Source organism: Drosophila persimilis, unplaced genomic scaffold (genome assembly GCF_003286085.1).
Source record: "Drosophila persimilis strain 14011-0111.01,24,50 unplaced genomic scaffold, DperRS2 tig00000191-arrow-pilon, whole genome shotgun sequence".
NCBI classification, from domain to species: Eukaryota; Metazoa; Arthropoda; class Insecta; order Diptera; family Drosophilidae; genus Drosophila; species Drosophila persimilis.
The window spans coordinates 7,878,266-7,906,040 of record NW_020825298.1 but is presented as its reverse complement, the minus strand read 5'-3'; the positions used below and the strand labels follow the sequence as shown (position 1 = coordinate 7,906,040).

Sequence of the window (27,775 nt, the reverse complement as noted above, 5' to 3'; positions counted from 1 at the left end):
AGAATACTTCTAGAATCAAAGGAGAATCTTTCTCGAAGATTTGTTTGAATTTAATTGTTTGAGGAACTTACTTCCGTTTTGGTACTTTGTTTTGGAAGAGAAAAGTGTGAAAGATGAATGAATCTCAAGAACATTTTCGGAAGCATATTACGATATGAATATTTCTCCCTACGATAGTGCGAGTTCGGAAGATTAATGTTATGCAACCTGCCATTAAACGCAATTCAACACGGTGTTCGTCTAGGTTCACGGTTGGTTTGTAAGGTGATTTACATTAATAAGAATTTTCTATAAGTTGTGCAACTGGTCCATAGTTTTAGCTCAGTTTACTTTTCTCTCTGGTAGGTTGAAGTTATCGAAAATCGCTTTTCAATGAAGTTCTTGCTGCTGTTGGTTGTGTTTGCCACGTTTGTGACCAGTTCCTTGTGCCTGAAACACGGTCTGTCCTGTTGGGATTTCGCACTTTCCTGTAACTGAAGTATATCCTTTGATTTCGACAGTCATTTGTGCACTTCCACATTCCAAAAATGGAGATGGAAATAAGGCCTGTATGGCCAACTTTCCCAGTTGGTCCTACAATGGAAAGGAATGCGTGAGGTTCATTTATGGCGGCTGCGGTGGCAATTTAAATCGTTTCCCATCTCAGGCTCGATGTGAACTGTGGTGTAAGGAATAAGTTTTGAGCGCATCAAAGTGCTAAATAAATGAGTGGAAGTTTCCACAATGAATGTATTTTGAAACAGTGGAAACGTTTATTTAGCAACCCAATTTCGCCATAAACTGGGTTATTCTCAATAGAGAATGCTTCTCGACTCAAAGTAGTATGTTATTCAGGTCTTTATTGTTTTCCGTCCCATAAAAATTACCATTGTAATATGATGTACTGTTGCGCCAACAACAATTAAACGTATGCCGTATCATTTTGTATAAATTTATCGACTCTTGTCGCAGTAAAATGCAGTTAACTTTTGTCCCTTAGGTTCTTAACAACCCAATCGCATCATGAAGTTCCTGCTGATCCTGGTTGTGTTGGCTGCTCTTACGGCCAGTTCCTTAGCAATGAAGAACGGTCTGTCTTCTTGAGGATTCCTTATTTTCTATAACTGAAGAGTATCCTTCGCTTTCGGCAGATATCTGTGCTCTTCCGCACTCCCAAAAAGGATTGTGTAGGGCGCTGATGCGCAGATGGTCTTATGATGCGGCGAACAGGGTGTGCACACGTTTCATCTACGGCGGCTGCGGTGGCAACGACAATCGCTTCGAATCGCAGCGTGAATGTGAGGCAACATGTATGGAGTAAATTTCAGCAATAAATGAGTCAATAATACTGGATAAATGTGTTCTTTGACAGCCATTCAGATCAAGATTGTTTTCAATTGTCATTCATTGTTGACAGAACCCTTTCACCATCAGAAAATGCATTTAATTATGAGTTTCCAAACCTTTTCATCATCTGCTGACTGCCTTTTGTTGTGTCTGGCTAAAGCAATTATTAATTATAATCATACAATTATCATTCATACGAGTGTTGCGGCTGCTATGGGGCTTTCCCCTTGTTTGTGGCGATCGGTAAACAGAGCGAGTTCTCGGTAACAAATTCCCTGAAAAATACCAAGCAAACATCCATTAAGGCGCAATATCGACACAAATATTTACACTAAGCATTACACATTTTTGTGGAGATTTCCCAACAATGTTTTATTTTTGTTTAGCAGTTTGCTCGACTAATCGCTGTGAAGCGGTGCGATAAGCAACAGAATTTTGTATATATTATTCGACTGTTAGACTCCCAGCTTTAGTTATTTTCTGAATCTTCGAACGAGAAGCTCTCTAGACGATCATCCCAACCTCCAATTATGAAGTTCTTTCTGCTGCTGGCTGTGCTCGCTGTCTTGGTGGCCAATTCTTTGGCTCTGAAAAATGGTCGGTACTCAGCAGAGTTCTCTAGACTCAAAAACTCATTCATTCTTTGATTTCCACAGAAGTCTGTGGCCTTGAGCATTCCCGCAATGGGGACGGACGCATTTCCTGTGAGGCTTACATCCCGAGCTGGTCTTTTGATTCTAAGGCAAAAGAATGCGTGAAGTTCATCTATGGCGGCTGTGGGGGCAATGACAATCGTTTCAGTTCTAAGGAGGATTGTGAGGCAAAGTGTTTGGAATAAATACCACAAGTGATATACTCGTTAATTTTGTTGGCATTTTTGATACATTTGTACAACAGTTGAAATATCATCATCAAAAATTACATTAGCAACATTAGAGGTAGGATTTTATTCGTTTCCTTGTAGATTTAATAGTCTGACCAAATTTTTAATACAATTGGCTCTATATGAGGACTTAAATGTTTCAATATAGCCATAATATTATAAGATCAGATTTGTTTTGATTCGTGTAGCTATTTTTTTAGTTGTATTCTAACATATTTTTTGAACATCTACATATGTTTCCTATAGAAACAAAATTTATAAAAGTATGAATTGAATTTGAATTGTAACAATTTTGTTCTTTTTTTTAATTGAACTAAGAATTAAATATGCTATTAAATCCCCTATAATTTGCATAATAGATAATGTTCCTGTTTCAGCTACATGCGTTCCTTTAGAATTGTCTATTTGGAAATACATATTTTTATTACAATTCCATGGTTCAAGTTTTTATGAATCCCAGCTCAAACAAAGCCAGCTAATCGGAGTGACCCTCTCGTGGGCTGATAAGAGTTCCGGTTTGTTCCGGCCCATCCTCTGATAATTTGCCAAACATTTGCCATGAATGTTCCGGTCTCGTTTTTAATTTATATTATTTTGGTATACTTTTGCCGCTATTTAGAGCAAATAGTATTTAGTTTTGAGCAGTTGCGAACAAATTTTGTTTGTTTTAAGATTCTTTTTGAAGTTTCAGTAGGTAAAGTATAACTCAAAATCAAACCAAATACTAAAGTCTGAAAGTAAAGCTGGTGTGGTTTGCAAAATCAATAAATTGCACTGTTTATTTCATTGAGCAATAATCGCAAAGCGATGTAACCCTCCGCGATCCTGATATGCAATCCGGTTTGGATTGGGGCCTATAAAAGGCCAGCAGACTCTGCCTTCAAAGCACAGTTATCGTTCGTCCGTGCTCCAGTGATCTGCAGTCTTAAAAAATTCAATATGAAATATTTCGCTCTTCTGCTGCTGCTCTGCTGCCTGATGGCAAGTGCTTTGGCCACACTCAAGTCGCGTAAGTTATAGAAGATATAGTATATTCAGGTGATTTGGGACTCATTCGATTCGTATTATAGCTGTCTGTGGAGAGGAGTCTGGAAAGATTGGCGAGTGTAGGGCATCGCTCACGAAGTGGACCTATCGCGAGGATAAAAACGAATGCATTGAATTCTTGTACAGTGGCTGCCATGGCAATAACAATCTTTTTGATACCAAGAAAATATGTGAACAGACCTGTAAGGTTTAAAGCTTTCCCCCTCTATATAAAAGTAGCTTTAATATGAAGAAATGTTTTTGATTTAAATGCTAATATAATCATCTTTATTGGATAAATATTTATGTTTGTTTAGTTTGACTATCATAGAGCATCACTTGATGCATGTACCACAAGAAGTCTAGTATATAGATCCTATGTACTTAGGTCGCATTGCATAATCTTTGCTTTGGTTTGAATCTTTACTCGTAAATACGAATATAGATGAGCTATCTGCTGACTTTCTAAGTGTATTTCGTCAGAGTCCAGTAAACTCTCTCCGCGATAAGAAACGTCTTGTTCTGTCGCCACCATATGGTACTCGTCTATATAAAGTGATGATGTGGCCTGAGGCAGAAGATCAGACCTGAGTTTGTGTTGCATTCAGAATGAAGTATCTCGGAATTGCAGTCATTGGATTGCTGATCGGCAGCCTAACCAGCGGTGGCTTATTGGTGGAGGCCAAGCCTGGTAAGAATCGTGGGTGCTACATATACCTGTTTAATATCTGAGATATGTATATCTGATGATAGAGATGTGTTCTCAACCCCATTCGAAGGATGGCATGGCACAGGATGGGGCTGCCTGTATGGCCTATATGCCGGCCTGGACCTATGACGCCAAAAAGAATGCCTGCTCGGAGTTTGTCTTTGGCGGCTGTGGCGGCAATGCGAATCAGTTCTCCACCCAAGTGGAATGCGAAAAGGCATGTAAGGACTAGCAATGGGCAAAAAAACACCTAAACAACAAAATCACTCAAAATATTGAACTCTGAAAAGCAAAGCTTGTTGTGTTTTTTTGCAAAAACAATAAATTTCACTATTATTTCAAGGTTTGTTGTTTTTGTTTTTGTTTACCGTTCGAACAAACATCGTGAGGCAAAGCGAAACGACCCTCTGGTGGCCGCCTGATAAGCGATCCGGTTTGAACCTATAAAACGCCGCCATAGACTGCCTTCGACGAACAGTTGGTTTTCGCCAGTCCCTCAGAGAGATCTCCAGTCTTAGGTTTTGAATTTTGAATCAATATGAAGTCTTTCGCTCTTCTGCTGCTGCTCTGCTGCCTGATGGCCAGTGCCTTGGCCGCACTCAAGTCGCGTAAGTTATAGAAGATATAGTATATTCAGATGGTTTGGCACTCATTCGGTTCGTATTACAGCTGTCTGTGGAGAGGAGTTTGGAAAATTGGGCAACTGTAAGTCGCAGCAGAATAAGTGGACCTATCGCAAGGACAGCAACGAGTGCCTTCAGTTCGTCTACAGTGGCTGCCACGGCAACAACAATCTGTTCGACAGCAAGAAAGTATGTGAACAGACCTGCAAGCTCTAGGACACCCCATAAGACACACTATAAGTAGCTGTAATATGAATAAATTTGAAAGATTTGTATCCTAATATGATCATCTTTATTGCGTTTTCTCTTTATGATTAAACTTCAATCGTTAAACTTCAATTAATATTGGCTTGGCTTATGGACTTATAGTAATTAGTGTCTGATTCTGTTGTGATTAGGCTATATATCTGATTTTTCCTATATATAATATATATTTTGTGGTATATATGTATGTATATATATTGTGTGTGTGTGTGTGTCTGTTTTTTATATATATATTTTTCATATGCATATATGCTTGTTAATTTGATATTTGTTAATCATTTGAATCGTCTGCTGCTTAGATCAGGGGGTTATCTGAGGAGATAGTTCTCTCTCTCTCTCTATCTCTCTCTCTCTCTGTGTCTCTCTCGCAGCAATAACTCTACTCTAACTAAGTATCTTTTAATCGTTTTTATAAGTATTGTTTCAAAGTGCTTTATTATTTTTATTTTGTATTTATTTTTGTTGTGGTTTTTTTGTGTATTGTGTACTTTAACTTAGAGTTAAAACTAATGCTTAGATTAATATTTAAATTTCAGATTTAAATAATTTTAATTTTAATTGCACAAATTGCACCCACACTCGCCTCTTTATTCACTCTTGGCATTCACAGAAGCCCCTCCTGATCCTGATCCGGATCCTGGGGAACCTGCCCCACCGGCCACTCCCACTGATGCTGGCTGCTGTTGTGTGGGCGTGGTTGGGGGTGACAGCGTTGCATGTTGCTGTTGGTGGTGCTGCTGTTGCTGCTGCTGCTGCTGTTGATGCTGTTGATATGCCACTGCCGATTCGGCCAGATCCAAGAGCGCAGCGGATGAGCTAAGGGCTGATCCTTGTCCTCCTCCTGCTGCCCCACTTGCCACCATGCCGTTCATGGTCATGTCCTGGGCCTCGTGCTTCATCCTCAACGTGTTGTTGTTGTGATTCACGGAATGGGAGTGCGAGTGCGAGTGGGAGTGCGAGTGCTGTCCCAAGGCCGGATGATGGGCAAAGGAGAGTGGTGGCAAATGAAGGCCCGGAAAGGCCAGACCCGCAGCTGCGGCGGCATGCAACGACTGCAGCAGTGCCGCCGAGTGCTCCTGTGCCTTGCGCCGCAGCTCTGCCACGGAGTTGGAGCGTGGATCATGGCCCCCCGATCCCTGGCTGGACTTGGGCGATTCCGGGGAGCTGGCCGCCGAGCTGCTGCTCACAGGGACACTCATCGAGGGTGCCACCCCCGAGGAGGAGGAGGGCGGCAACGGTGGCGGCTTCAGAGAGCAGCAAGAGCACAGGCTCTGGAAGGGCGAGCAACCTGATGAAAAGATGAAAGATTGACTTTGATTTATCTTCTTGCAGGAGCAGCTGCCTCACGGCTCCCCATCTAATCTGATTATTCGATTATGTTGGGTGCTCTGATTGACTTTTGATCGATTAACGTACCTTTGAGGCCCGGAAAGAGCGGCTGATGCGAGAACTGCGCCGCCAGATGGGGCGGCAGGAAGAGCGGTGGATGGTGGTTCGTGCCACGTTGTGCTGCCGCCGCTGCAGCCGCTGCTGCCACGGCGCTCTGTTCACTCAGCACCGGACGAAAGCCGCAATTGCTGGAAGGGGAAGATTAAAAGAGAATGTGTTAATGGATAAGAAAAGTTCTCTTAAAATAGGTACAAGAATCACGGTAAGGGGTCTATGATTGAACCCACGCTATGCCGTTAAGCCACACTGGGAAAGAGAGAGCGAGTAATAAGGAACTTCCCTTCTGTGTTTCTATATCTTGTTGTGGTTACATTTACAAACTACTTGATCAGCCCTCGCTGTTCACTTGCACCCATTTACACTGTCAACTGCTTTGCATTTCGCTTCCACGCGCACATTCAACAGAGAACAGAAAAAACCAGCAAACAAACAAACGGAGTTTTAATTAACGCTTAATTGAAATAAATTAAAACATTTTTATGCGTAATTGCATTATTATTAATAAACCTAAATATTTTTGTTGAGAGAGAGAGCGAGAGCGAGTGGGCCTGGGCGCACATTCGAACACCCAGTTGTCTGTTAATTGAATGAAATATTACGCTTAGTCGCATGTCAAGGCAATTCGGAACAAAATACAAAATAAAAAACGCGATCCTCCCCATTCCCGGGGCCACAATTAATGCAATTTGAGTATTTTAATTGATAAGTGAGCCAAAACATTCGGCGGAGGGAGAGATATATGGATAAATTCCTATCATCCCCATTAATAAAATTATGCAATATTATAAATAGACTTTTTTATTAGAAATAATTGCGTTTAATCAACTCGTTTTTTTTTTTTGTGTTGACGTCGAATCCATTTCGAATGTGAAATTTGAGCTAGAAAATGGGAAAAATTCAATTTTCATCTGTTCAAATTAACATTAAGCCTCCTGCACCTGCCAGTTGCGTCCCCGGGGGATATGGCCAGACAAATGTGTCTGAAATTTAATAATTTTCATGGTAGCCCTGGTCCTGGCGTGGGCACAAAAAATCTGTGGCTCTGGCTCTTGCCAAATGCTAATCGAGTTGGTCGGAAAGCGGCATGGTCTTTGGGGCATGCCTCGCCTCGCGAGTCGCGACCACAGAGCCACCAGGACCACAATCGTCGTGGCCGCTGTCGCTTTTAATTCTCCTCGCGTTTCGCTGTTTTTATTTTGTTTTTTTTTTTTTTGTTTTCACTCCCCAAATATCCCATTTCTCTGGCCTTCTAATCTCGTCATGTTTTTGGGCCTTCCTCTTAGCCTCTGACGCTTGTTGCCGGTACCGCTGTGATTTTTCGAGGTTGGTTTCGCCGCTTTCTCTGATGACTTTTTGGTAGTTGGAGAATGCAAAACAGTTTGGCCGCTTGAAACAGAATTTTAAATGTGGCAGCTGTGTATTTTTAGCAATTTTTAGGGGGCCGCTTTGATATGAATTATGATTTGAATTAAGTAAAAATTGTCGACGCTTTAGATGCCAGAAAATATTTGTAATTGGTGAAATTTATTCCCTATAATTTCAGCTCATTTTCTTTATGAAAAACTTTCAAAAAATCGATTATTTCTCAGTTCATCGATAAAAAAAAACCAAATTCCTTTTAGCTATAGGAACTTTTTGGCTTTCCCAACAACCCATGAATAGTTTATACCCATAAAGAGGGAGCCATACCCCTACCTTAGCCACCCCCAATGGCTTCTCTCCCCTCTCTCCAACGCCCATGGCCCCTAATTAAGCTTAAAGTCAAAAAAGCAAAAGTCCAAGCGGCAAAAACGAGATGAGAAAACTCAAACACGAACAACAAGGAGAGCAAACAACACTCAGCCATAGACATAGTACCCCCCACCGCCACCTCTATTTCCCCTCTCCCCTCCCCCGCCACCGCCCCTTTCATCTAGTTGCGAAAAAAGCAGTAAACTTAAATGTTTGCGTATAATTAAGCACTCATCCTTTGGTCGTAATTAAATTTTGCATGTGCACATCCAACAGATGCCTCGGACTGGGGCTACGGGTCTGACTTTGGGGCTTGGGGGCTTCGTTCTAGAATGTACATATATATGGGTATATGTATGTGTATGTTGAGCTCTCTGTGAGAGAGGTGGCAAGGGAAGGGGTATACAAGTCCCACGCCCTCTCAACTGCCGCCGCCTTAATTGCTATACTCAACAAGGCAGTCGTTTGCTTCTCCACTCCACCATCCATCCATCCGTCCGTCCATCCATCCAGCTCGCTCGCACAGCCCACTTTCTCCACCTCCCTTTCTCTAGCTTCTGTTTCCCTCCTTCTCACTCTTTCTGAGACTTTCGTGTGCTTCCCTCTCTCTCTAATTAAGACATTCACAAGCGTCGAGTGTTGTCGTTGAGCTCGTTAGTTAGTACATAACTTTTCCTCTAGGCTCTGCCAGATGTACAGTACTAGGAGGAAGGGGTGTATGGGGTCTATGGGGTCTACCCTCTCAGGTAATATTGTCAATGTCAATCTCTGAGCTCTCTCATACCTTGGAAGACGAGTCTTTCTGGCAAAAGTTTTTCTTAAAATTTTCGCACTTTTGCGCACAGATTGCATTTAGCCAAGGATAAAGTTTCCACGACATGCGAGAGACATGCCCCCCCACTTTCTGTGTGTGTGCTCTGGCGTAATTAGTCGGGCAAACATTTTAATGCTTTACGCAATTCTAACAAATTAAACTCAAGCAATCAACACCTACATACCCTGGCTTAGTACCCACTCGTACCGCCCATCCCCCCACACATCTGGCCCTGTTTGTGCCCCCGCTTGTGCCCCTGCTTGTGCCCCTGCTTCTGCCCCTGCTTCTGCCCCCGCTTGTGCCCCTGCCTCTGCCTCGTCAAAGTCAAACTTAATTTCCGCAAAATGTATTTTTTTCCACGAAACTTTTTGGGTTTCGTTTCCCCAGGATCCTGTGCTTATTATATTAGGCTACACCCAAAAAGTTGTTGCCGGCTGCTAGGGCGAGATGGAGCTTATTTTAATTGCATGATGAATATTAAAATATTTGCTTAATTTATTATTCAGGCATTCGCATTCGTGCGCGCAAACATCAACGAATACAGGTGGAATTTCGGGCTGGCATTCCACCAGGTACATAACTACATGGTGGGATTGGGTTACATGTTTTTGGGGGGGAGGGACTTCTCTTCTACATCACATAGATGCTGGGTACATATTTAAGTATTTAATGGCGGGGCTTCCAACTGATGTAATACATATTTAGTTATTTGTGCATAAAGTACGAGATAGAGTAGAGATTTTTGGGGTGGTGCTGTCAGGCATTCAATTAACATATTCCAGCAGATGATTTTCGGGCTTTGGTTTATAGAACAGCATTTGGGTGGGCTATTCCGATCATATATGATAGTTATATTGTTGTTTGGTTTATACAACATATAAGGCATATACATGGTTTCGCTTAGCTGGAGTAAGACTAATGGAAGACCTCTTTAGAGTCGCGTCAGAGAAGCCTCTCTGCACAAGTTGCAGGCTGTAGAAAGGATGCCTTGTTCCACAGTTGCCCATGGATGTTCCCCAATCAGGGCCTTTGTACTGACTGTACTCCTGTGTGTTTTCCTTGTTTTTGAAGCACAGTAACACTGTTGAAAAGTACTACTTAAAAACTGCTTCGACTTCCCCGTAGCGGTTTGCTTTACTTATTATTTATTTGCTTTGTAAATGTTTTGGTTTGTGGCTTTTAAACATTTTCGTTCGCAGCCAAGACAATAAATATTGCATTTAACTGCTGTTGGGTCGTTGCATAATTTGAGAGATGCCTTTACGAGAAACCCGTTCTCCAAGTGGCCCGACCCAAGTGGTGTCGCCTCTTACATGACTCTTGCCTTGCCCCTGACGTCATCTCGCTAGACCTTGGTGGGGGGCTCTGTCATCCAGGGCAAGTGCGGATTAGTGCTGGGTATCTCTGCTGATTGAACTAAAATAATTATTTATTTAGTTGTTCGATTTGCATAAAATATGCACGCCAGAGCCAGAGAGCAGAGAAAAGAAAGTAAAAGAAAGCTGAAGCAGCGCCCAGATACATATCTTTGGAGTCCGCTGGAGCTGAGTGCCTGACTAATGCGATGATAAATATTTGCGATGAAACGCTTCACTTGAGATTGAGTCCTGGAGGACATCCGGCACTGAGCATTTGAATAACAATATCATAGGAGGGACACTCGTATCACAAATTCTGAGTGTTTTTGCATTCAACAACAAAATCGGAATCGATTTGGTCAACCGTTACAGCAGCAGCAGGACTCATCAGGAATCCGAAGGAATCGACAGGAATCGGCAGGGGAGTATGCAATGATTCAGCAATCATAGAATCTTCAGAAGCGTGCCCCTGCCCAGTGGGTTGTCCTGCGTCCTGTCGCATAGACTATTATGTCTCTACCGGATCCTGTTCTTTTTTTTTATTGTGGTGTAATATTTGTTGTTTGGGCGCGTTGACATGTGAGTGGAGTTGAGGACTTCGGGGTCGAGTCTTTGTTGGGCCGCCCGTGGCCTCTTTGCTGGCTGATGAGACCGCCCACTGATACAGAGAGAAAAAACGAACAAACGAGACAAAGAGAGAGAGAGAGAGAGAGAGAGAGAGAGAGTTCTATAGAAAAAAGTGAGTTTCAGCCACCGCCTTTTGTGCGTCGTTAGGCCCGTGGCATATGGTTACTTTGCCAGCAAAAATTTCGACTACAACAAAACACCCTCGTTTACGCCCAATTTAATTTTCAAGTAGCTTTTTATGGCCTTGTGGCCAGCAAATTCTGAAAATTTTGAATTTGTGATCTGAGTGGCTCTAAAGCCAGAAATAACACAGTTAATATTCATTATGAATAATAAATGGTGAAGCTGCGAATAGCATTTACTAGATGATCAAAGGATGATCCTGATCTTATATTCGCAAAGAAATTTTAGGATTTTCTGATAAGTTAGTTTGATAAAAGTTGTGATGCTAAGTGTGTTCTATCGGTAGAAATATAATACCTTTCTAATAATACAATAACCATATCCTAAACCCAAATAATAACTATATTCAGATCACCATTTGTGCGAAATTTCTGATGAATTGCATGAATGTTAAGTGAAATATTCAAGCTCATTAGAGGGTAAGCCAATTAGGATTCGTTCGAGCTGCTGCTTGTAGTTTCCACCACCTCCTGGGGGACTATCCATGTCGGCAGCACCCTCGCTCATGCCATTCGACATTCGAAACGATTATAAACCCAACGATCTGCTAATTGCCTGCGTGTCATTAAGCTTCCACTTACAAAGGAATTAGACAAACAAACAATAAAATTTATGGCAAGTGTCGCATTTTGTCGTCAAACAGCGACAGCGACAGCGACAAAAACAACTGCCAGGAAAAATAAAGAAACGACGGAAGGAGAACAGAAGGACTCATTGCAACCCCCTGGACTGGTACTCTGAGGAAATATTTACAAAAATCCAGGCACTGGATTGCGACAAATGTCACCCCTAAGTGGGCATCCACTTCATCTTTTTCCTGGCTTTTGCCCTGACTCTGACTCTTCCTCTGGTCTCTATTCTCTGGGTTTTTTCTGGCGACGATGACTAAATTAGCCGTTGATTGCACTAGCAGGAGGATGGTATCGGAGGTCGGACGATCCAGCCAGACAACGACCGCAATGAGAGCAATAATGACATTAGATGGAACATTTGGGTGGAAGGACTCTTGGATTCTTGGGCATCCCTTCCACAGAGCCCGACTCCTGCGGTGCTCTCTCCTCTCACGGGTTATTGAACAGGCGTGCGCAACGGAAGGCGGTTCTACTTAATGTTTTGGATGGAAAACGTTTAAATTCCATTGGCGCACTTCCGGTCAGCGGATGTCGTGTGCGCCAGCGGAAACATTAAGAGAGCAACCTCTCGTTCTCCCCTCCAATCCTCGCCGAATAGAAATCCCTGCCCTAATGATGCTGCTGGGTCATTGATATGAACGGCACGTGCAACCAGAGGCGCCCAGTGTCTAATCACCAACGGAACATCGCCTGAATGACTCGCGCCATTGTCTTTAACATATGTGGGATATGCCGCATGGATACGAGTATCTATCTGCCTATCGGTGGGTCGGTGGGTGGATATATGGATGGTGTTCGATAATGTTTTGCAATTGTATTTGCTGGGAGTTTCAATCCGTTTCGAATGAGGGACTAAAACTACTTGAGAGACATACATATGTACTTTTAAATTTAGGAGACTTGAACTGCCTTTACCATCATGGGATCTTATCTGGTATGGTATAATCCAGAGCTAAGAAAAGTTGTATTTACTTACTTATCGCTTGAGCTTCCAGCACCAAAGCTGCCAAAGATATGGCTACCAAAGGCCGCCGCCGCTGCAGCCGAAGTGTGAGGCATCTGTGGGGCATGCGGCGTCGTGGGCGTTGGCGTCGACGAGGCCGAGTTGTTCGAGGAGTGTTGGCCCATCCGGGAGCCGGTGGTCAGCGACATGGGTCCGCCCACCTCGATGGGCGAGTCGGTGTTGCGTGAGTTCGAGGGGCTGCTGGGTGCCTGGCCGCTGGCCAGCGGCGTGTGCTCACGCATGCCCGGCGATGGGGAGCCGGCACTGATGGAGCCCAGCGACTGGGAGGCAGAGTGCGGAGTGGCAGTCAACTGATTGGAGGACAAAGGACGCTCGTTGTCGCTGGAGTCCAGGTGCAGGTTGCCGCCAGGACTGTGGGAGTGCGAGTGCGAGTGGGAGTGCTGCTGCTGCTCCATGGGGCCGTTGGCCATGGGACTGTGGGAGCGCTGACGCGGCATCTCGTCCATGTCGTCATCTATTTCGCCGGTGATGTCTGGCGAGGATTCGCGTGAGTCGTGAAGCTGCAAGGAGATTGAGGAAAGGTGGTCACCAAGTCTCTTCGGTATGGCAACTGCATTCCAATCGTTATCCTTTTAGCCTTCTCTCCCCCTTACCTTATCCAATGAGCTGCTGCTCTCGCCATTTTCCCGCTTGCGCTGTTCGTCCTTTAGCCGCTCCGCCTTGCGCCATTTGGCCCGACGATTCTGGAACCAGACCTAAAGGGAAAACAAAAACGACAACGAGAGAGAGAGAGAGAGAACGAAATTGGTAAAGTTTTTTGATATGGCCACATGTCTATTATTTATGCCACGGGGCAAGTTCTCTTGACTTTCGCCTGGCAGCCAATTGAAAATTGAAAAACTTTCCCCACACACACACACAGCGAGAGAGAGAGAGAGAAAAGAGATGATTGTTCTTGAGGGGGGGGTTGGCTGTGGAGTGGAAAACAATAAACGAAATTTTCCACCTCACAAACTTTAACAATTTCCATTGCCTTTCCTTTCCCCTCCCTGAACACCAATCTAAGACATAAACAAACAAAATCTGATTTTCAATTTTGGCAACGAAGACAAAACAAATTTGGCCTGTAATCAGCGCCTAAATTTGGTTTGGGGGAAAGGACGGTACGGGACGGGTCGGGGCACACATGGCTGCTGCTGTTCCTGTTGCCTTACCCCTAATGAGGCTCAATCAAGACAATGCCCTGGCATCCTCAAGACACAGACACATCCTTTGGATTGCTTGCTTATGCACGCGTGTTTCCACAGTCCTGCCAATGCCACTGCCACTTCCGCTTCCCTTTCGTTTCGTTTGCTCTTAGTTCCGGTTTGCGCTGATTCCCCTTAGAGCTTAGAGCGCCCCCTAATGGGATTTCCGTTAGAGGCGCCATCTTGAATGTTCTCTCTCTCTCTCTCTCTTTCTTTCCTGTCTCTATATACGTGTGTGTGTGTGTGTGAGTGTGTAAGTAAATTTCCTAATCAAAATTCAAATTAGACATTGTGCAAAAGTTCGCCTTCATTTTGCCATCATTGTTGTAATCATAACGCAACATAAAACAATTTCAGCATTCTTTGCCCCAAAGGCAAATGGTGCTGCCACTGCCACTGCCACTGCCACAGCCACCTCATGGCCGCCATGTTGCCCCAGACTTGTATGGCCCCATCATCCCACCCTGGCAAACAATAAATTGCGCACAATCCAACCCCCAAAAGGCAGGCAGCCACCCCCTCTACGGCAAAACACACATCCACCTCCTACCACCCACCACCCACCTCCACTCCCACTCCCCGTCAGTTCTGAACTTTTCCTTCGTTCGTCTCTCTTTTTTTTTGGTGGTGGTGACGCCCACCAGTTACTTAATACAATATTTATGCCATAAGCACATTACCAATAAAATATGGCTGGGCGAACTTTTTTTCTTGTGGCCCTTTGGGGGTAGCATAGAGTAGAGCAACAGAGACGGAGGGATATATGCACATATAACCAGACAGGGACAACAGGAGTATCTGTAGCTGTAGCTGTGTTCCCCTTCCAGTTATTATGACAAAAATTGAATAATGAAAAACAATTGTGTGCTCACTCACTCCGCCTCGCCTTTAGGGTACGAATATGTATATATTTTTGCTTCAATAATAATTTCATGCAGAATTTTGCTTTGTTGCATGCCTCTCAGAGGGAACAGAACCCGAATCCACCTCGCCCTTCCGCAGACCTTAACGTGTTTCTTATTTATTCAATTCCACTTGGTTTAGTTTCTTGATTGCTTGCCAAGGCTTACTTACACTCCGAAGGGAGGAGGAGCTGGTGCTGTTTCCAGAAAGACAACAAGGAATGGGATCCTGGATAGATTTTTCGATTTTACATTTTATTATTTCAGTCTCATGGGCAATTAATTATGTGTTTTCCCTGCGATTTCAAGGAAAAGGTACTGATTGAAATATTGAATTTGCATTTCAAGCAATGCAATGCATACTTTTAGGAGGTGCCTAAAGATTCGGTGCAGTGTGGGTCACCAAAACCTAGAAATGTCTCTCTATATTTTAATTAAATCAGAATATAAATGAACGACTGATTGGAAAATGTATGCTACGGAAAAAGCAGAAGAGTGAATAATATTTCGTTACTTCGTTTAATCCTTTAATTTACAAATATCAACTTGAATTCGAAAAAGTCGGGGTCACCACTTTTCTTGTATGCAAATTTATTATTCCTAGAATATGTATTACTCGGAACAAATGCGTTTTGTAATCCAATGAAATTGTTGCCAAGAATTAAATAATTAATGTAAGACGCAAAGCTTAAGAGTTTTTGCTTCGTAATATTCCCCAAAGAAGGATCTCTAGAACCTAGAACCCTCTACCCTACCCCCAAAACCTTCAACAAACAGCAAACCCCGCTGCACATGTCTCTCCTTATCAACACATTAGAACGGATCCGCTGAAGAACCCTTCTCCGGTACCCTCTTCAAGTAATTTATTTACCCAAGAACACCGCCCAAAGGCGGCAAAAAGTTCTCATAATTCTCAAGAACAATGGCAGCAAGCGAATAATAGGCATAACAATTATTCATATCCTCCGCTCCGTGGATCGCTAGGGCAAACAGCAAACAGAATTTTTGCGGTTACAAGTTACGAAAACCGATTTGCCATGAAAATGAAAACAAATAAGCAAACAAGAAAGGACGGACGGGGTCCTGGGGAGGATACACTCGTCGAATTTATGGCAGGGAGGACCAGTGTAAATAAAACAAAGTTGTTACACACCAAAATTACAGCAAAAAAGGAAACAATGAAGCTGAACAAAAGGTAAACACCACCCAGACCCAGAGTATCTGGGGATAGAGAGGGGGAAGGGCCCAGCAGGACGATGCCGAGTCCTGGGGTAATTACGGACAAGTGCGCACCATTAGCTTCCGCAAACAGTTTGTCCTGCCCCTGCCAGTGCCACTGCCACGGCAAGGGGCACAAGGAAACACTCAATGCAAACAACACCCAGAAGCCAGGAGCCAGGACCAGCAGCCAGCCGATCAGGATGATGATGAGGAAACAGCTCAAGTGGAATGAATGAACAGATGTGTTAATATCAAACGCATTTTGAGGTACTCGTACCAAACCCTTTGCAGCAATAATTGGGCTACCGCAACAGCCAACACCATGCACCACGCACCCCGCACCACAGAGCCTCTCACTCGTTCCCATCCCTGTGGAACGGAACCGCCCATCGCCTGGGGCTAGCCATAAGGCCCGGTTCGACTACCGCATTCGGTTGAGCCGGCCATCAACTTGGATCAGCATTAAAGGATTACTCGAGCAAATGCAATTATTTGACAGGCGGCCTGGTCAACCCCTTTGGGCGCTTCAGCCCGAAACCACTTCCACACCCACAAAGCGCCTTCCTTCCTTCCATCCTCGTCATCTTCTGCGGTTTTTTTTCTCTTCTCACTAGTTTCTCACATTCACCGCAGTGGTCTTTGGTGCCTGTTATTATAATAAATTATCAATTATTGGCATTATATGTGGTCGCCCACTTTCCCGTTGGCTCGAAGGGGTTTTCGGGTGGTTGAGAGTGGGTGGGTGGGTGTTTCTCTTGAGATTGTCATGGACTGTCGATGGGTTCGGGTTGAGCACATTAATTCTAATCGAATTAGTTATGTATGAGGAGGTGCATATAGTCGGAAATATGAGACGCGGTAATCGCAGTGCAAGAGTGTGGGCTAAGGACTTCATTATTTATCGTATATCCGGGGGAATTGATAACTGCTGTTGAAGCGAACGAGGGGCTTATGGCAAATATCGTGATTAATGTATGAGGAAGTGGCATACCTGAAAGCATTTCATGGGCGGAATGATGGAATGAAAGCCATGTTCTCTTCCACTATTTGGTAAATATCGAAGAAGATTAAGTCGATGATTAATCGATTAATGAACCCAAGGCTCTAAAAACTCTGATAACCAGTCGAACAATGTTTTCAAACTAGTAAAAGGCTCTATGTTCTATGCAGAACAAATCTCTTGTAATATTTTGTTTAAATATCGATAAAAACTCACTGTTTCGATTTATATAAAATAATATCGATTACTGCAAATATTAAAGTAAGAAAAATAATCTATAATTATTATGTAAATTCTCTCCAACACATTTTCCAATGAATATTCTCTTGTCACCCCAAAAACTCTCATCCAGAGAGTTTCCCTCAACCTCTAGAATTCAAAAATCAAATTTCTCACTCATTTATCAATCAATATCAGTTATTGGCAAGCTCTTCGGCATTACCTCAACTTCAAAGTGCTTTGTCCTTGTCAGGTGAAACGCCGCACCATCGCCATGTATCCATGTGGCCCGATCCACAGCTGGGTCCCTGGCTTTGCCTATAAGCTCGCTGGGATACATTAAGTAAATGATTTTTGCAATGAACTCAAATGCGTTGCGACAGGCAGGACCGGCGCCAGGACCTCTACCGGGGTCGTGGTTGGGCATCAAAAATTGACAGACGAAAAAATCTCGTGGAAAAACGTATCGGGTTACAATCGTTGTGGGTCGCGACGCGGCAGATCCACAGAGCGGCTAAACTGAAGTCGGCGGGGAGTTCCATTTCAGACCGGGCGGGGGGGAATCAAGCGAAGTACACATAATAAATTTTATTATAAAATTTATTTCCTCTCTACCATGATGAGCCCCCCAAAAAAATGTGTCAAAATGTGGTCGAGAGAAAGAGAGGGAGGGAGAAAGGTGGTGCCGCACCCGCACCCTCATCAAAATATTTGGCATTCATTCCATTATCGAAATCCCAGACTAAGCTGTCCAGTCCGACCACGAAAATGTTTTCCCGCTTTTTCCACCAATTTTTCCACAAATTTGTGTGAGTTCCTTTTTTTGTGTTTTTCTGCGTTGGTCTGTCATTTAAAGATCTGTCTCTCTGTTCTCGCTATAAACTCGGACCAAAGTTGCCAGAATTTGACAGAACGGCGGGGGGTGGAATATAGACAAGGGTTGGGGTTGGGATTGAGGCAATATCTTGGGTAATTTTGTTAGGGCCTGACAAGTACACGTGTTTGCGACAAGTGTCCCATTGTTGGACACTTGACATACAGCATTTTTTTATGACAAATTGAATTGAAAGTATCTGGTTACGCCTGGGAAAGTCATTCCGAAGGTATACTACGACCATAAGAAGTGCTGTGTACACGAGAAGTGGCCTGCTAATTGTGCCGGAAATAGATGGAGAGGACGTTGTCATTGCCATAGACGAGTATAACGTCACCAAAGTGTTTTTAATAGCCACCAAAGTGTGTGTGGGCCCCGACAACGTGTCTAGTTAGTGTTGCATCCTCATTAAGTTTCGTTTCAGCATCTTTTTCTGTGCATAATTTGCTTTTGGCCTCAGATACAACGTGCTCGAGTGCACACAGTGCCGCCCACCCATAACCTGAGATCTGATGCTGCTCCTCTTTAAGTGTGGAAGTAGATCCGCTAATTGTCAGCTTTCCGTGCACTAATCTGACAAATGCACCACACAATTCCATGCAAATTGGCTCCGTCTAATGGTTACCACAGTCACAGCTACAGTTACAGTTACAGTTACCCCTTTCCCCCATCCATCCCACGCGAAAAAATCTTTTTCTGACTTAATTTGCATCTGTAGCCGCACGAGGCTCCAGTGGCTCTCTGTGCCTCGAAAGTGATTCTAATTTTGGAAACAATTGTGCAAAAATTGTGAATGAATGGCACTAATCAGGGATAAAATGAATGAGCGTCGTAATCATGACTGAATGAATGTCAGTAGTGAAGACAATTGAAGGAAATATTATGAGGTTCAAGATCTGTTAAGGTTGGATAGGTTCTCAAAAACGGTTTACTTTGATTGAAATTATAGAAAGGTAATACTCGAAATATTGTCGAAAAGATATTTCTTCCAGAATCTCCCAATATTCCCACATCTTCTAGGGCTACTTGGCCTCCGTTAACTCCTCCTTCAACCATCATTATTCTGATGGCTTAGAGTCCCTGATGCAAAACGAAACTCCACTCCCAACGGTTATATTGAAAAGTAAATTTGATTTATTTAGGGGCATAGAGAATGCCTTGATAACCAACAGAAAAAAGCAATTTGCTGTGCCCTCAGTCCCCATTCCCCATTACCCATTCTCCGTTCCATATTCTTTTTTATTTTCTTTCTTTTTTTAACGCTTAAGAACTTTGCATATTTTGCTGCTCTTGGGTGGCGTCTCGTGGCACATTCAAAATGTATATAGAATACATTTTTTTCAAGGAAGTTATTGCATTAGGTATGGAACATGCCACCCCGTCCGAAACCCATTCCCCCTGCCTGTTGTAATCCCCGAATCCTTGGGCCTTTACAGCGCATGCATATGCATTATTAATAGAAAAAGATTGGAAGGAGGATGAGTTACAGAGACAGCAACAGCAACAGCGAGAGCTTTGATCAGACTGCGTGACCGGCCTAGGGTTGTCCTACGGTCTTATTCTTATGAAATTTGATACGATTTTGTAAACTTTTTCTTATTTTACATAATTTTCCGGTACCCCAAAAAGGGGTCAGCAAATCACAGTTTTAAAGATGGAGTTCTTACCTGAACACGTGCCTCTGTGAGGTTGATTTTCATGGCCAGATCCTCGCGCGTAAACACATCCGGATAGTGGGTCTGGGCAAATGCCGTCTCCAGCTCCTCCAGCTGTCAGTCCGAGAAAGAAAATAATTAAAAATGTAACAACATTCCTTCCATCTTTCGTCTTCTGTGGTGGTTCTGGCTCTGCTCTTACCTGTTGCAGTGTGAAAGTGGTGCGATTCCGTCGCTGCTTCCGCCGGACAAAGGTCTCATCGTGTATGGCCGGATGATACGAGTAGCTGGTGTCTGTTGAAAAGAGAAGCATACCGTGAGAATCCTGGGTATTAGTCATGTGAGGTGTTGCCTTAGCTGGCATAATGCAACTAGTTGCAACTTGGGGGATTTACTAATTGAAAAGCGTAGGAGCATAAGTGCCGATAAGCTGGGCATATGTTGTTGTTTTTCCGACACTACCTTCCAGTAGCTTTTGGGAGATGTAGTTAAAGTGTTTAGTGTGGTTTTGGTTGGATAGATTCACAGATAAGTAGCTGAAACAAGTGAATTGCCTTTGGTATCTTTGTATCTACTAAAAAGATTTTTATTCGAGCGCATTTCTTCTCTATTTATAAGAGTTTATTCCTACTCTCCTTGTAATTCCTTCCTGTAGTTGCTATAAACATTCCAGTTCCTATTTCTACACTTTCCACTCAGAATTCCCCTAGAGTTCAGCTTTCAATCACAAGTTTTCCTCTAAATATTGTATGACCCAACTATAACTGCCTCGGAAATCATTCATGGCAGAAGAGTTTTCTCCACAGTGCCTCCACGGCTCGCCCCCGCAACGCAACCCCTTCCCTGCTCTGCTCGGCTCTGCTGCCACATGCCTTTGCTGAAAGCCAGCTGTTGCCAAAAATTGCAGGCTAATTGAATTTTCTAGCAGCAGCGCCATTTTGTATGCTACAAAATATTTTATAACTGCCTTTTGAGCTCCAGAAGCAGACAGAGAAAGGGAAAAAGAGTGTGAGAGAGGGATAGAGAGGAAGAAAAAGGCGTTGACAGCCCCACTTGACCTCCACTCAAAAACCACCCTCCCCACCCCCCAAAAGAAGAAAGGGGTTGGCAGCAGCAGCAGCAGCAGGAGGGGGAAAATGTGAAACCAAAGTCGAAAGGCAAAAGTCGGAAAAGGCGGAAACTTTGTCGGACCTTTTTTGCCGGACCGGACTCCGTTTCGGACTCTCGTTCGTGTTGTAAAATTAATTTTCAATTTGATTTTAAATAAATAATTAGCTGGCAAATTGCAAAATTTAATTTTAATTTTCTTCGTTGCCAAAGGTCTCTCCCCCACTCCGTGAAGCTTCTGTCTCTTGTTCTTTCACTCTCTTTGGTGGAGTGTGTGCCGCTCTCTCTCGCTCGCTTTGGGCTCTAATCCGATTAGCTGAAATGTTGTTACTTTGGCATTCATTTGCGCCATGTTGAAGGTCGTACCAGTGCCCCGTCCTCGAACCCATGCTCCCTCCCCCCCAGGGACTCTATGTAATGCGCACTAATGTTGTTTGCTACGTTTTTCCTTCCCTCCACCTCTCTGGCCTCTATCTCTTAGGGGTCGGAAAAGTGTCGCTATGCTTGCCATCGATTAATATTTAATTATGAAAATAATTAGAAAATGTTTCCACTCTGCTTTGGGCTTCTATTCGGTATCTCTCAGGTAAGCCAAACCATCCATGTATTCTGCTAATTAAGCACGCACTTCAGACCAAAAATCAAGCAATCTGTTCACAGAGGAAGTCATCGTTCGATGAGAGAGGACGGGTCGTAGGCTAATCGAATAGTCGATGAGTCAGGATACGAGCACTCAGCATATCTTTTTGAGGGGGGCTAACGATTTTCTGGCAAGATAGGTTATCATTAGAGGTGGGTGAGTGAAGCGGAGAATGGTGTCTAAGTATCGGTGTATCGGTGCTATGACGATTGATCAATATTTATTATCTCGATATCCAAACTTATCGAGGACATCAATAGTTATTTCTTTCTGGTATCGATATCGCTGCTTGTCAAATCGTCTTCTATCTGAGACCCGCTTAGTGTGTTCTCATCTCTAACTTATCTCATGTCTGCCTAGCAGCTGGCTCCACTGCAATTTTCTTGCTAATCAAATTCTTTCCAGCCAATAATTGCCTAAAATGCAAATGGAAATGCCCAGAGAACCGGAGGAGCAGAGCAGGCACAGAGCAAGGATGATTTTTGGTCATAAATGCCTCAGGGCCAGCAATGGGAGGCCACAGAACAGAAAGAAGAACCAAAAAGCGTTGAACGGGGGCAACACACACTCTCGCACACGCACACACACACACAACCGAGAACGACCAAGCGGCAATTAGCACAATTAGGTTTCGAGTGCAAATCCCAAAGCGCAGCAAAAGCTTGGCCCAGTCCAGTCCAGGCCAGTCCAGTCGTCTCTCCAATAAGAATTTCATGCTGAAAGCTTTGCTGTGGCAACAATCCCCAAAAACCCAAACCCAAACCCAAACCAGAGGCAGAGGCAGAACCCAATCCCAGCCCTAAACAACCCCACCCGGTGCTCATAGAGGCCACCCTCATGTTCCTGCCTCAAACATCAAACGTCAGTGGCAGTGGCAGTGGCAGTGGCAGCATCACCAGAAGCAGGCACCAACAAGTCAACTAACCGCACTTGTCAGGAAGACAGGATTAACAAATCCTTGTTGGCAAATTGATTCAAAAAGTACGTACGCAGAGGGGGCGCACAGACGCCAGCCACCTCTATCCATCTCTCTTTCGCTGTCGGAGAGTGTGTCTGTCTGTCTCACTCGTGCCACACAGAGCTGCTCTGTGCTCCGTGCTCAGTGTCTGCTCGTTAGCTGCGCCGGTAATGGGAGATAATTCAATTTTTAAACATTTGGCATAACAAGCGAAACCATCATTAAGGGATTTTCGGTCTTTTGCCTCGCTCGTCGAAGGAGAGAGACACACCAGTCGGCAGTCGTCGAAGGAGAGTCAGGCAGTCAAGGAGGAGGATTCCCTGGCAATCAGCTACCAGCCCAATTCTCCACCCACTCAAGGCATGTCTGCTGTGCTGTGCTGTTTTTGTATCTGTAAGATACATGTCTGCAACTTTGTCTGCCATTTTTGGTATCTATACCAAACAAAAATCAATTTTCATTCGATTTCTGTTTTCGTTTACTTAATCCAAGAGCCAAAGGAATTAGCATTCATTATGGGAGTAGCAGAGAAGTGGAGTAGTTTCTTGAGCAGTGCCCTAGTTTATGGTGCCTTCACCCTTCCACCCTTCCACCCTTCACCCTCCCGTCTTGCAGCAGTATTCCCATTGCATAAGGTTGAGTATCGTGTCACCCCTTACGAAAGTGTCACCATCATCGTCTCAATTTCAGTTCGTTCTCAAAAGTCCAGGCACGCGTTGGCAAATTTTAAATTAGTTTAGCAATTGAGAAGACTTCTGCCTCTCGGTGTCAGCTCGCTCTCAGTTCTTTTGGGGTGGCCTGGGTATATTCGCCGTAGGTGGGGGAATGCCAGGGAAATCACGAATTGGAATCACGAAAAAAACAGAAACTAAATTGAATTAGCTATGCAAATGTTGGGTGAGTGTTTTTTTTTTCTTTTGTGATTTGTGTGCAATATTTATTGGGGTTTGCTTATGTCATAAAGCGCGAAGAGAGACACGCCCTAAGTGGATTCGTTGTGGGCGCTTTGAAGCGATTATATACGAATTATATCCCATTATGAATATGAATTTTTTGTTCTTAACCATTACATTCTTGACTTATTACTCTTTCTAATGCCCTGCTATATAAGTACTTGCCACTTCAAATAACTTGAAATCGTTTAAAGCCTGCTGTCAGCAATCCAATATGAACCCCCGACTTCAATTACCCCCTAAATTGCATTAGAGGCACATTAGACGCGGCCCAAATCAAAAGCGACAGCCCCTCGACAGCCACTAGAGGTGCCTGACCTGTGATGGGCCTTGGGCACTCCCGTCATAACTCCCAGATGAAACATAAGTTATCGTACGAGTATATGTATATCTATCTATCTGTCTGTCATATTGAATCAGTCAAGAGTAAATAGAATTTGCACCTGATTACGATTAGAGCACAGAGCCACCCAGGCAGCCCGTCACTGAAGGGGGCATTGCCCCGAGGAGGAGAGAAGAGAGCTATCTACGTGCCAAGATGTTTCGTAATGCGTTCGTAAGTCCTCATCTAATCCCATTACCTCTCACACACACACACACACACACTCGCATTCTCCCAGCTAGGGACCCAAACATCAGCAGCCACTAAATGCACTGCAATTTGTGGCAAGTCTTTTTTTTCGGTCTCTATTTTATTTTCATGGGATTTTTTTTTTATATTTTTGAAGATATCTTTTGGCGGTGCCTTTTATGGGTGGTAGTACAAATCAATAAACTATTTGCGGTGTCGGCTGTTGGCGCTTTGATTTATGATTTTCGATAAATGCCGCCTCAAACTCCAAAAAAAAAAAAACCCGAAACTTTACGGAGCGAAACGGAAGGGAAATCGACTCGAAATCTGTCGTCGCGCACATTCCGAGAGTCAAGGCAAAAAATTTGCATGGCAAAGCATTAACGCTTTTGCCATACCGATAATTGCATGAAATGAAATCCAAAAATTCCCTCACTCACCAGCAAGGCCCCCAGCTCCAGCCCCAGTCCCAGTCCCAGTCGTACCTTTTCCATCCGCATCCCCCCCTCTTTCCAATTGCAACCAATTCCATTCGAATGGATCGCTTCACTTTTCGACACGTTCACGTTTGCTTGACTTTGCCTTTGGCCACTCCTTTGGCTCCAAAAACTACCACTCCACTCCCGCTCCCTCTCTTTCGCTCTGTATACAGATACTGTATCTGTATCTGGCCCTCTCTTTCAGATGATTCTGCATTCGAATATCGATTGAGTGTTGCCGCTGGTATGCTCCTCATCTCTGTTATTTTTCTTTTTATTCAATTATAGTTATATGGTGTCCCTGTCTCTGACTCTGGAGTGCCAGGAAAAGTTTATTTCGTGTGGATTGGGGCCTCCATTCTGAGAGGAGCAGTCACAGGGGGAGCGGAGAGGAGAGCCCCGCCCTAGCAATAGGAAATCAAATTGCTCCTCTGTGGCTTTTCTTTACACGAAACTCAACGAAAATGGGGTTTAATGGAATTTTTATGCGCGCCAACATCCCAAAGAATTTTCCATCATACGCTAAGTGATAGAGATTCCCAGAGAGAGAGAGAGAGAAACGCGATAGAAGAACCTTTGAAGAACCGCAAATTGGATGTTTTATGAGGGAATAGAAGTGCGAAATTTAAGTCCTATAAATAGAATCCTGATTAGATAGGACAAATAGATAAGAGTACTCATAAGTGTTCTTTTTAATATGGTTTTTGATTTCTAAATGGATTTTTATCAATCATTAATTATTCAGAAACGTATTACACAAGGAAATTTAGCGTATATAAATCCCTAAGGGCAAAGCTATCTAAGACAAGAAGATCTTATTTGAAGAAGAGAGGGATTTTAGGTATCAGAAGTCGGTCCCAGAACCCGAAAACAATATACACAGCCCTTCCAGCAGCATTTTTCTCCTCTCAATATAAAACATCTTGGAAAGTAATGCCTTCATCTACCTACTATAACTTTTTCCTTCAGCCATTTAGTACATATATATCTTTATTTTGTTTCCTTGCCTTCTATGCCTCTATTCCTCTCACTCCTCTCCCATTAAGCAGCACACTTACCCTCTGACCGTGCAACAAACTTTCAACAGGCAAACATCAAACTCTCGACATGTGCACCCATGAAATCTGATATGCCACATCGACAGAGAGCGAGAGAGAGAGAGGCAAGGTCCCGAGCCCTTAGAGCCAACCCCCTGCTCTCGATCCAACGTGCTGCTAATAGAATAATTCGTTAATGTAACTACAAGATACAAAGATACGCAGATAGACAATAATCCATTGACAGCGACGATTATCATTGGCTTTTTATCTAAATTTAATACGATGCGAGCCAAAAGATTGCACTTTTGGCAGGCAGACAGGCAGAGCAGTCCATCTGTTCCTCCTCTACTGTGTGATGATGTTCTGGGGGGATGGGGTGTGGGGTATACTCACATGGATGGGTGGCGGCAAAGGGATAGTCGAGCGTTGGCAGGCGCGGCGGATGCGGTCCGCAGGGATGGAGGGCGGGCGGGCACTGATAGCAAAACATTCCTCTGCCCGCAGCTGCAGGACCGAGCTGTAAACAGAAAACCGAATGAATATATGTAGAATCAGAGTCACAATCGGAATCGATATAAAGAATCTTTAAATTGCATATAATTTTGATAAATTCACTTGCCCGTCACTGAACAAGAAACTTGTAATTTAAATGCACAATTCAATTGAAGATCGGGACAGCAAAGACTGGGCCTCCTCCGACTGAGACTGAATCTTCGACTGAGACTTTGACTTCGACTTCGACTTGAACCAAATTGAGACTGAGAATGCGGGCATGAGGCATGAGGCATGGCATGGGCTTCGGGGTATAGCAGCAGCGACTCTGCGTCGCCTTTAATGTTGTCATATGCACCTCAAACTCAATTCGATTCAATTAAAGGCAATTACAGACTTCTGACAAATAATCTACAATCGATTTCATCTGCTTTTGCATCTTCTGACTGTTGCACTGTATCTGTATCTGTATCTGTCGTTGTTGTCGTCGTCGTCGTCGTCGTCGCCGTAGCCGTCGTCTGCATACAATTAAATTGTCCTCAAACGAATCAATTGATTTAAATTAATTGCATTTGCCGCAAAAGACTCGAAACTGTAAGTATTCGTATTGCCATCGCTGTGTAACTCAAGAACATGCCAGACACTCTCCTCTCTGTTGATGAACTCACATCAGTTATGAGCCGACGAATGCATTTGGTTTCCATGAATTTTGCTGGCGCCTTGCCTCAAATGCATTTTACTGCTTAATTAGTTGAGGAATTTCTCATGCATAACCACCACCCCGGGGTGGAAAATTCCCTTCTGGAAAAACCCATCCATAGATGATGGGAGGAGAAAAAGTCAAAATGTCACACGAAAGATGAGTAAGAGCCTTTGAGAAAGTATCTTTCCTTTTTGCAATCTGTAATCGATATGGGTGGGAATGCACAGTGAAGATCTTTTTGAAGGCTTGCAAAAGATCAGAACATACAAAAAAACAGAAGATCATTTATCTTGTTTCATCAATCTATGATATTTACTCCGATCTTGTATGGTACTTCTTTCTCATACATTCCTAAATTCAGTTTCTCTATAAAAAGCTCTTCCAAAATGCATTTCGAAACAAACAAAATGCATGAATATTTCCTCATTCATATAAAGTACTGTCTGTACCGCCATCAATATGTAATAGTTCCTGCATACATTTGGTATAAATATTACCATCCCATATCCATCCCATGGACAGATGCCAATTTCCTGTGTTTGTATTTCCAAAAAGTGTTTTTATTTTTGAATATCACATTTCCAGTTACATTTCAATTGCAATTAAAATTAATTGTAAGCTTCGCCCCAAAAGCCACCCAAAAAACCAGACCAGACCAGACCAGACCATAAGCCACTGGTGCACCACCTCGACTGCAGGTGGGGCATTCCCAATTTTCCTCTTTTTCGATGGCATTCTGCTTTCCTCTTTCTCCTTTTTGGTTAGCATTTTGCTTTTCCATTTTCCTCTATCTCTATCTTCCTCTGTCGGTGACATTTTAATTTATTTGAGTAAATTTGTTAAATATTTTTTATGAATTTTATTTATGGCAGAGGCCACACGACAGGCCGCCCCCGCCCCCGCCTCCGCCCATTACACCCACCCATTACACTACTGGCACTGGCACTGGTACTCCCACTGCACCACAAGTGTTAGCATATCATGTTACAGACTATTTCCGCCAAATTTACACACGCAAAATAATTTAACGTGCTCAGCGGTTGGTTGCGCCCTGCGCGTGTCCTGTGTCCTGCCTCCTGCCTGGTCACAGATGCGGTCCTGGTCCCCAAAGCGCTGGGCGGAATG

The 27,775-nt window shown here is 43.6% G+C and overlaps 7 protein-coding genes across 7 annotated transcripts; 6 read left to right on the top strand and 1 right to left on the bottom strand.

Moving 5' to 3' along the window:
• Positions 1 to 329: 329 nt before the first annotated feature.
• Positions 330 to 1,360, top strand: LOC6589088 (kunitz-type serine protease inhibitor 2). The gene is made up of 3 exons (XM_002014934.2): positions 330 to 341; positions 980 to 1,069; positions 1,131 to 1,360. Exons 2-3 carry the CDS (start codon positions 1,003 to 1,005, stop codon positions 1,298 to 1,300), a joined length of 237 nt encoding a protein of 78 aa, XP_002014970.1. The 5' UTR covers positions 330 to 341; positions 980 to 1,002; the 3' UTR covers positions 1,301 to 1,360.
• Positions 361 to 732, top strand: LOC113565681 (male accessory gland serine protease inhibitor-like). The gene is made up of 2 exons (XM_026988438.1): positions 361 to 439; positions 501 to 732. Exons 1-2 carry the CDS (start codon positions 373 to 375, stop codon positions 674 to 676), a joined length of 243 nt encoding a protein of 80 aa, XP_026844239.1. The 5' UTR covers positions 361 to 372; the 3' UTR covers positions 677 to 732.
• A 476-nt stretch (positions 1,361 to 1,836) lies between the features above and the next one.
• Positions 1,837 to 2,189, top strand: LOC6589089 (male accessory gland serine protease inhibitor). Its single transcript, XM_002014935.2, has 2 exons — positions 1,837 to 1,923; positions 1,983 to 2,189. The coding sequence occupies exons 1-2, from the start codon at positions 1,857 to 1,859 to the stop codon at positions 2,162 to 2,164; spliced, it is 249 nt and encodes an 82-aa protein (XP_002014971.1). The 5' UTR covers positions 1,837 to 1,856; the 3' UTR covers positions 2,165 to 2,189.
• A 942-nt stretch (positions 2,190 to 3,131) lies between these two features.
• Positions 3,132 to 3,487, top strand: LOC6589090 (chymotrypsin inhibitor SCI-II). Its single transcript, XM_002014936.2, has 2 exons — positions 3,132 to 3,218; positions 3,280 to 3,487. Exons 1-2 carry the CDS (start codon positions 3,149 to 3,151, stop codon positions 3,447 to 3,449), a joined length of 240 nt encoding a protein of 79 aa, XP_002014972.1. The 5' UTR covers positions 3,132 to 3,148; the 3' UTR covers positions 3,450 to 3,487.
• A 337-nt stretch (positions 3,488 to 3,824) lies between these two features.
• Positions 3,825 to 4,286, top strand: LOC6589091 (male accessory gland serine protease inhibitor). The gene is made up of 2 exons (XM_002014937.2): positions 3,825 to 3,926; positions 3,989 to 4,286. Exons 1-2 carry the CDS (start codon positions 3,845 to 3,847, stop codon positions 4,174 to 4,176), a joined length of 270 nt encoding a protein of 89 aa, XP_002014973.1. The 5' UTR covers positions 3,825 to 3,844; the 3' UTR covers positions 4,177 to 4,286.
• A 162-nt stretch (positions 4,287 to 4,448) lies between these two features.
• LOC6589023 (chymotrypsin inhibitor SCI-II) lies at positions 4,449 to 4,853 on the top strand. Its single transcript, XM_002014938.2, has 2 exons — positions 4,449 to 4,552; positions 4,614 to 4,853. Exons 1-2 carry the CDS (start codon positions 4,483 to 4,485, stop codon positions 4,781 to 4,783), a joined length of 240 nt encoding a protein of 79 aa, XP_002014974.1. The 5' UTR covers positions 4,449 to 4,482; the 3' UTR covers positions 4,784 to 4,853.
• A 565-nt stretch (positions 4,854 to 5,418) lies between these two features.
• LOC6589025 (homeotic protein ocelliless) lies at positions 5,419 to 25,953 on the bottom strand. Its single transcript, XM_026988259.1, has 8 exons — positions 25,849 to 25,953; positions 19,910 to 20,001; positions 19,720 to 19,821; positions 13,243 to 13,344; positions 12,602 to 13,149; positions 6,248 to 6,408; positions 5,611 to 6,119; positions 5,419 to 5,511 (listed from the first exon to the last, which is right to left on the bottom strand). The coding sequence occupies exons 1-8, from the start codon at positions 25,943 to 25,945 to the stop codon at positions 5,419 to 5,421; spliced, it is 1,704 nt and encodes a 567-aa protein (XP_026844060.1). The 5' UTR covers positions 25,946 to 25,953.
• Between the last annotated feature and the right edge of the window lie 1,822 nt (positions 25,954 to 27,775).

Bases quoted from the DNA above. Each gene is read 5' to 3' on its own strand.
- LOC6589089 (XM_002014935.2), top strand. From the start codon at position 1,857: ATGAAGTTCTTTCTGCTGCTGGCTGTGCTCGCTGTCTTGGTGGCCAAT. The intron at 1,924-1,982 runs GTCGGTACTCAG...TGATTTCCACAG, and splicing joins TTCTTTGGCTCTGAAAAATG to AAGTCTGTGGCCTTGAGCAT.
- LOC6589023 (XM_002014938.2), top strand. From the start codon at position 4,483: ATGAAGTCTTTCGCTCTTCTGCTGCTGCTCTGCTGCCTGATGGCCAGT. The intron at 4,553-4,613 runs GTAAGTTATAGA...TTCGTATTACAG, and splicing joins CTTGGCCGCACTCAAGTCGC to CTGTCTGTGGAGAGGAGTTT.
- LOC6589090 (XM_002014936.2), top strand. From the start codon at position 3,149: ATGAAATATTTCGCTCTTCTGCTGCTGCTCTGCTGCCTGATGGCAAGT. The intron at 3,219-3,279 runs GTAAGTTATAGA...TTCGTATTATAG, and splicing joins TTTGGCCACACTCAAGTCGC to CTGTCTGTGGAGAGGAGTCT.
- LOC113565681 (XM_026988438.1), top strand. From the start codon at position 373: ATGAAGTTCTTGCTGCTGTTGGTTGTGTTTGCCACGTTTGTGACCAGT. The intron at 440-500 runs GTCTGTCCTGTT...TGATTTCGACAG, and splicing joins TTCCTTGTGCCTGAAACACG to TCATTTGTGCACTTCCACAT.
- LOC6589025 (XM_026988259.1), bottom strand. From the start codon at position 25,945: ATGTTTTGCTATCAGTGCCCGCCCGCCCTCCATCCCTGCGGACCGCAT. The intron at 13,345-19,719 runs GTAAGAACTCCA...TTTTCCCTTTAG, and splicing joins TCACAGAGGCACGTGTTCAG to GTCTGGTTCCAGAATCGTCG. The intron at 5,512-5,610 runs GTGGCATATCAA...CCCACACAACAG, and splicing joins TGGATCTGGCCGAATCGGCA to CAGCCAGCATCAGTGGGAGT.
- LOC6589091 (XM_002014937.2), top strand. From the start codon at position 3,845: ATGAAGTATCTCGGAATTGCAGTCATTGGATTGCTGATCGGCAGCCTA. The intron at 3,927-3,988 runs GTAAGAATCGTG...ATCTGATGATAG, and splicing joins ATTGGTGGAGGCCAAGCCTG to AGATGTGTTCTCAACCCCAT.
- LOC6589088 (XM_002014934.2), top strand. From the start codon at position 1,003: ATGAAGTTCCTGCTGATCCTGGTTGTGTTGGCTGCTCTTACGGCCAGT. The intron at 1,070-1,130 runs GTCTGTCTTCTT...CGCTTTCGGCAG, and splicing joins TTCCTTAGCAATGAAGAACG to ATATCTGTGCTCTTCCGCAC.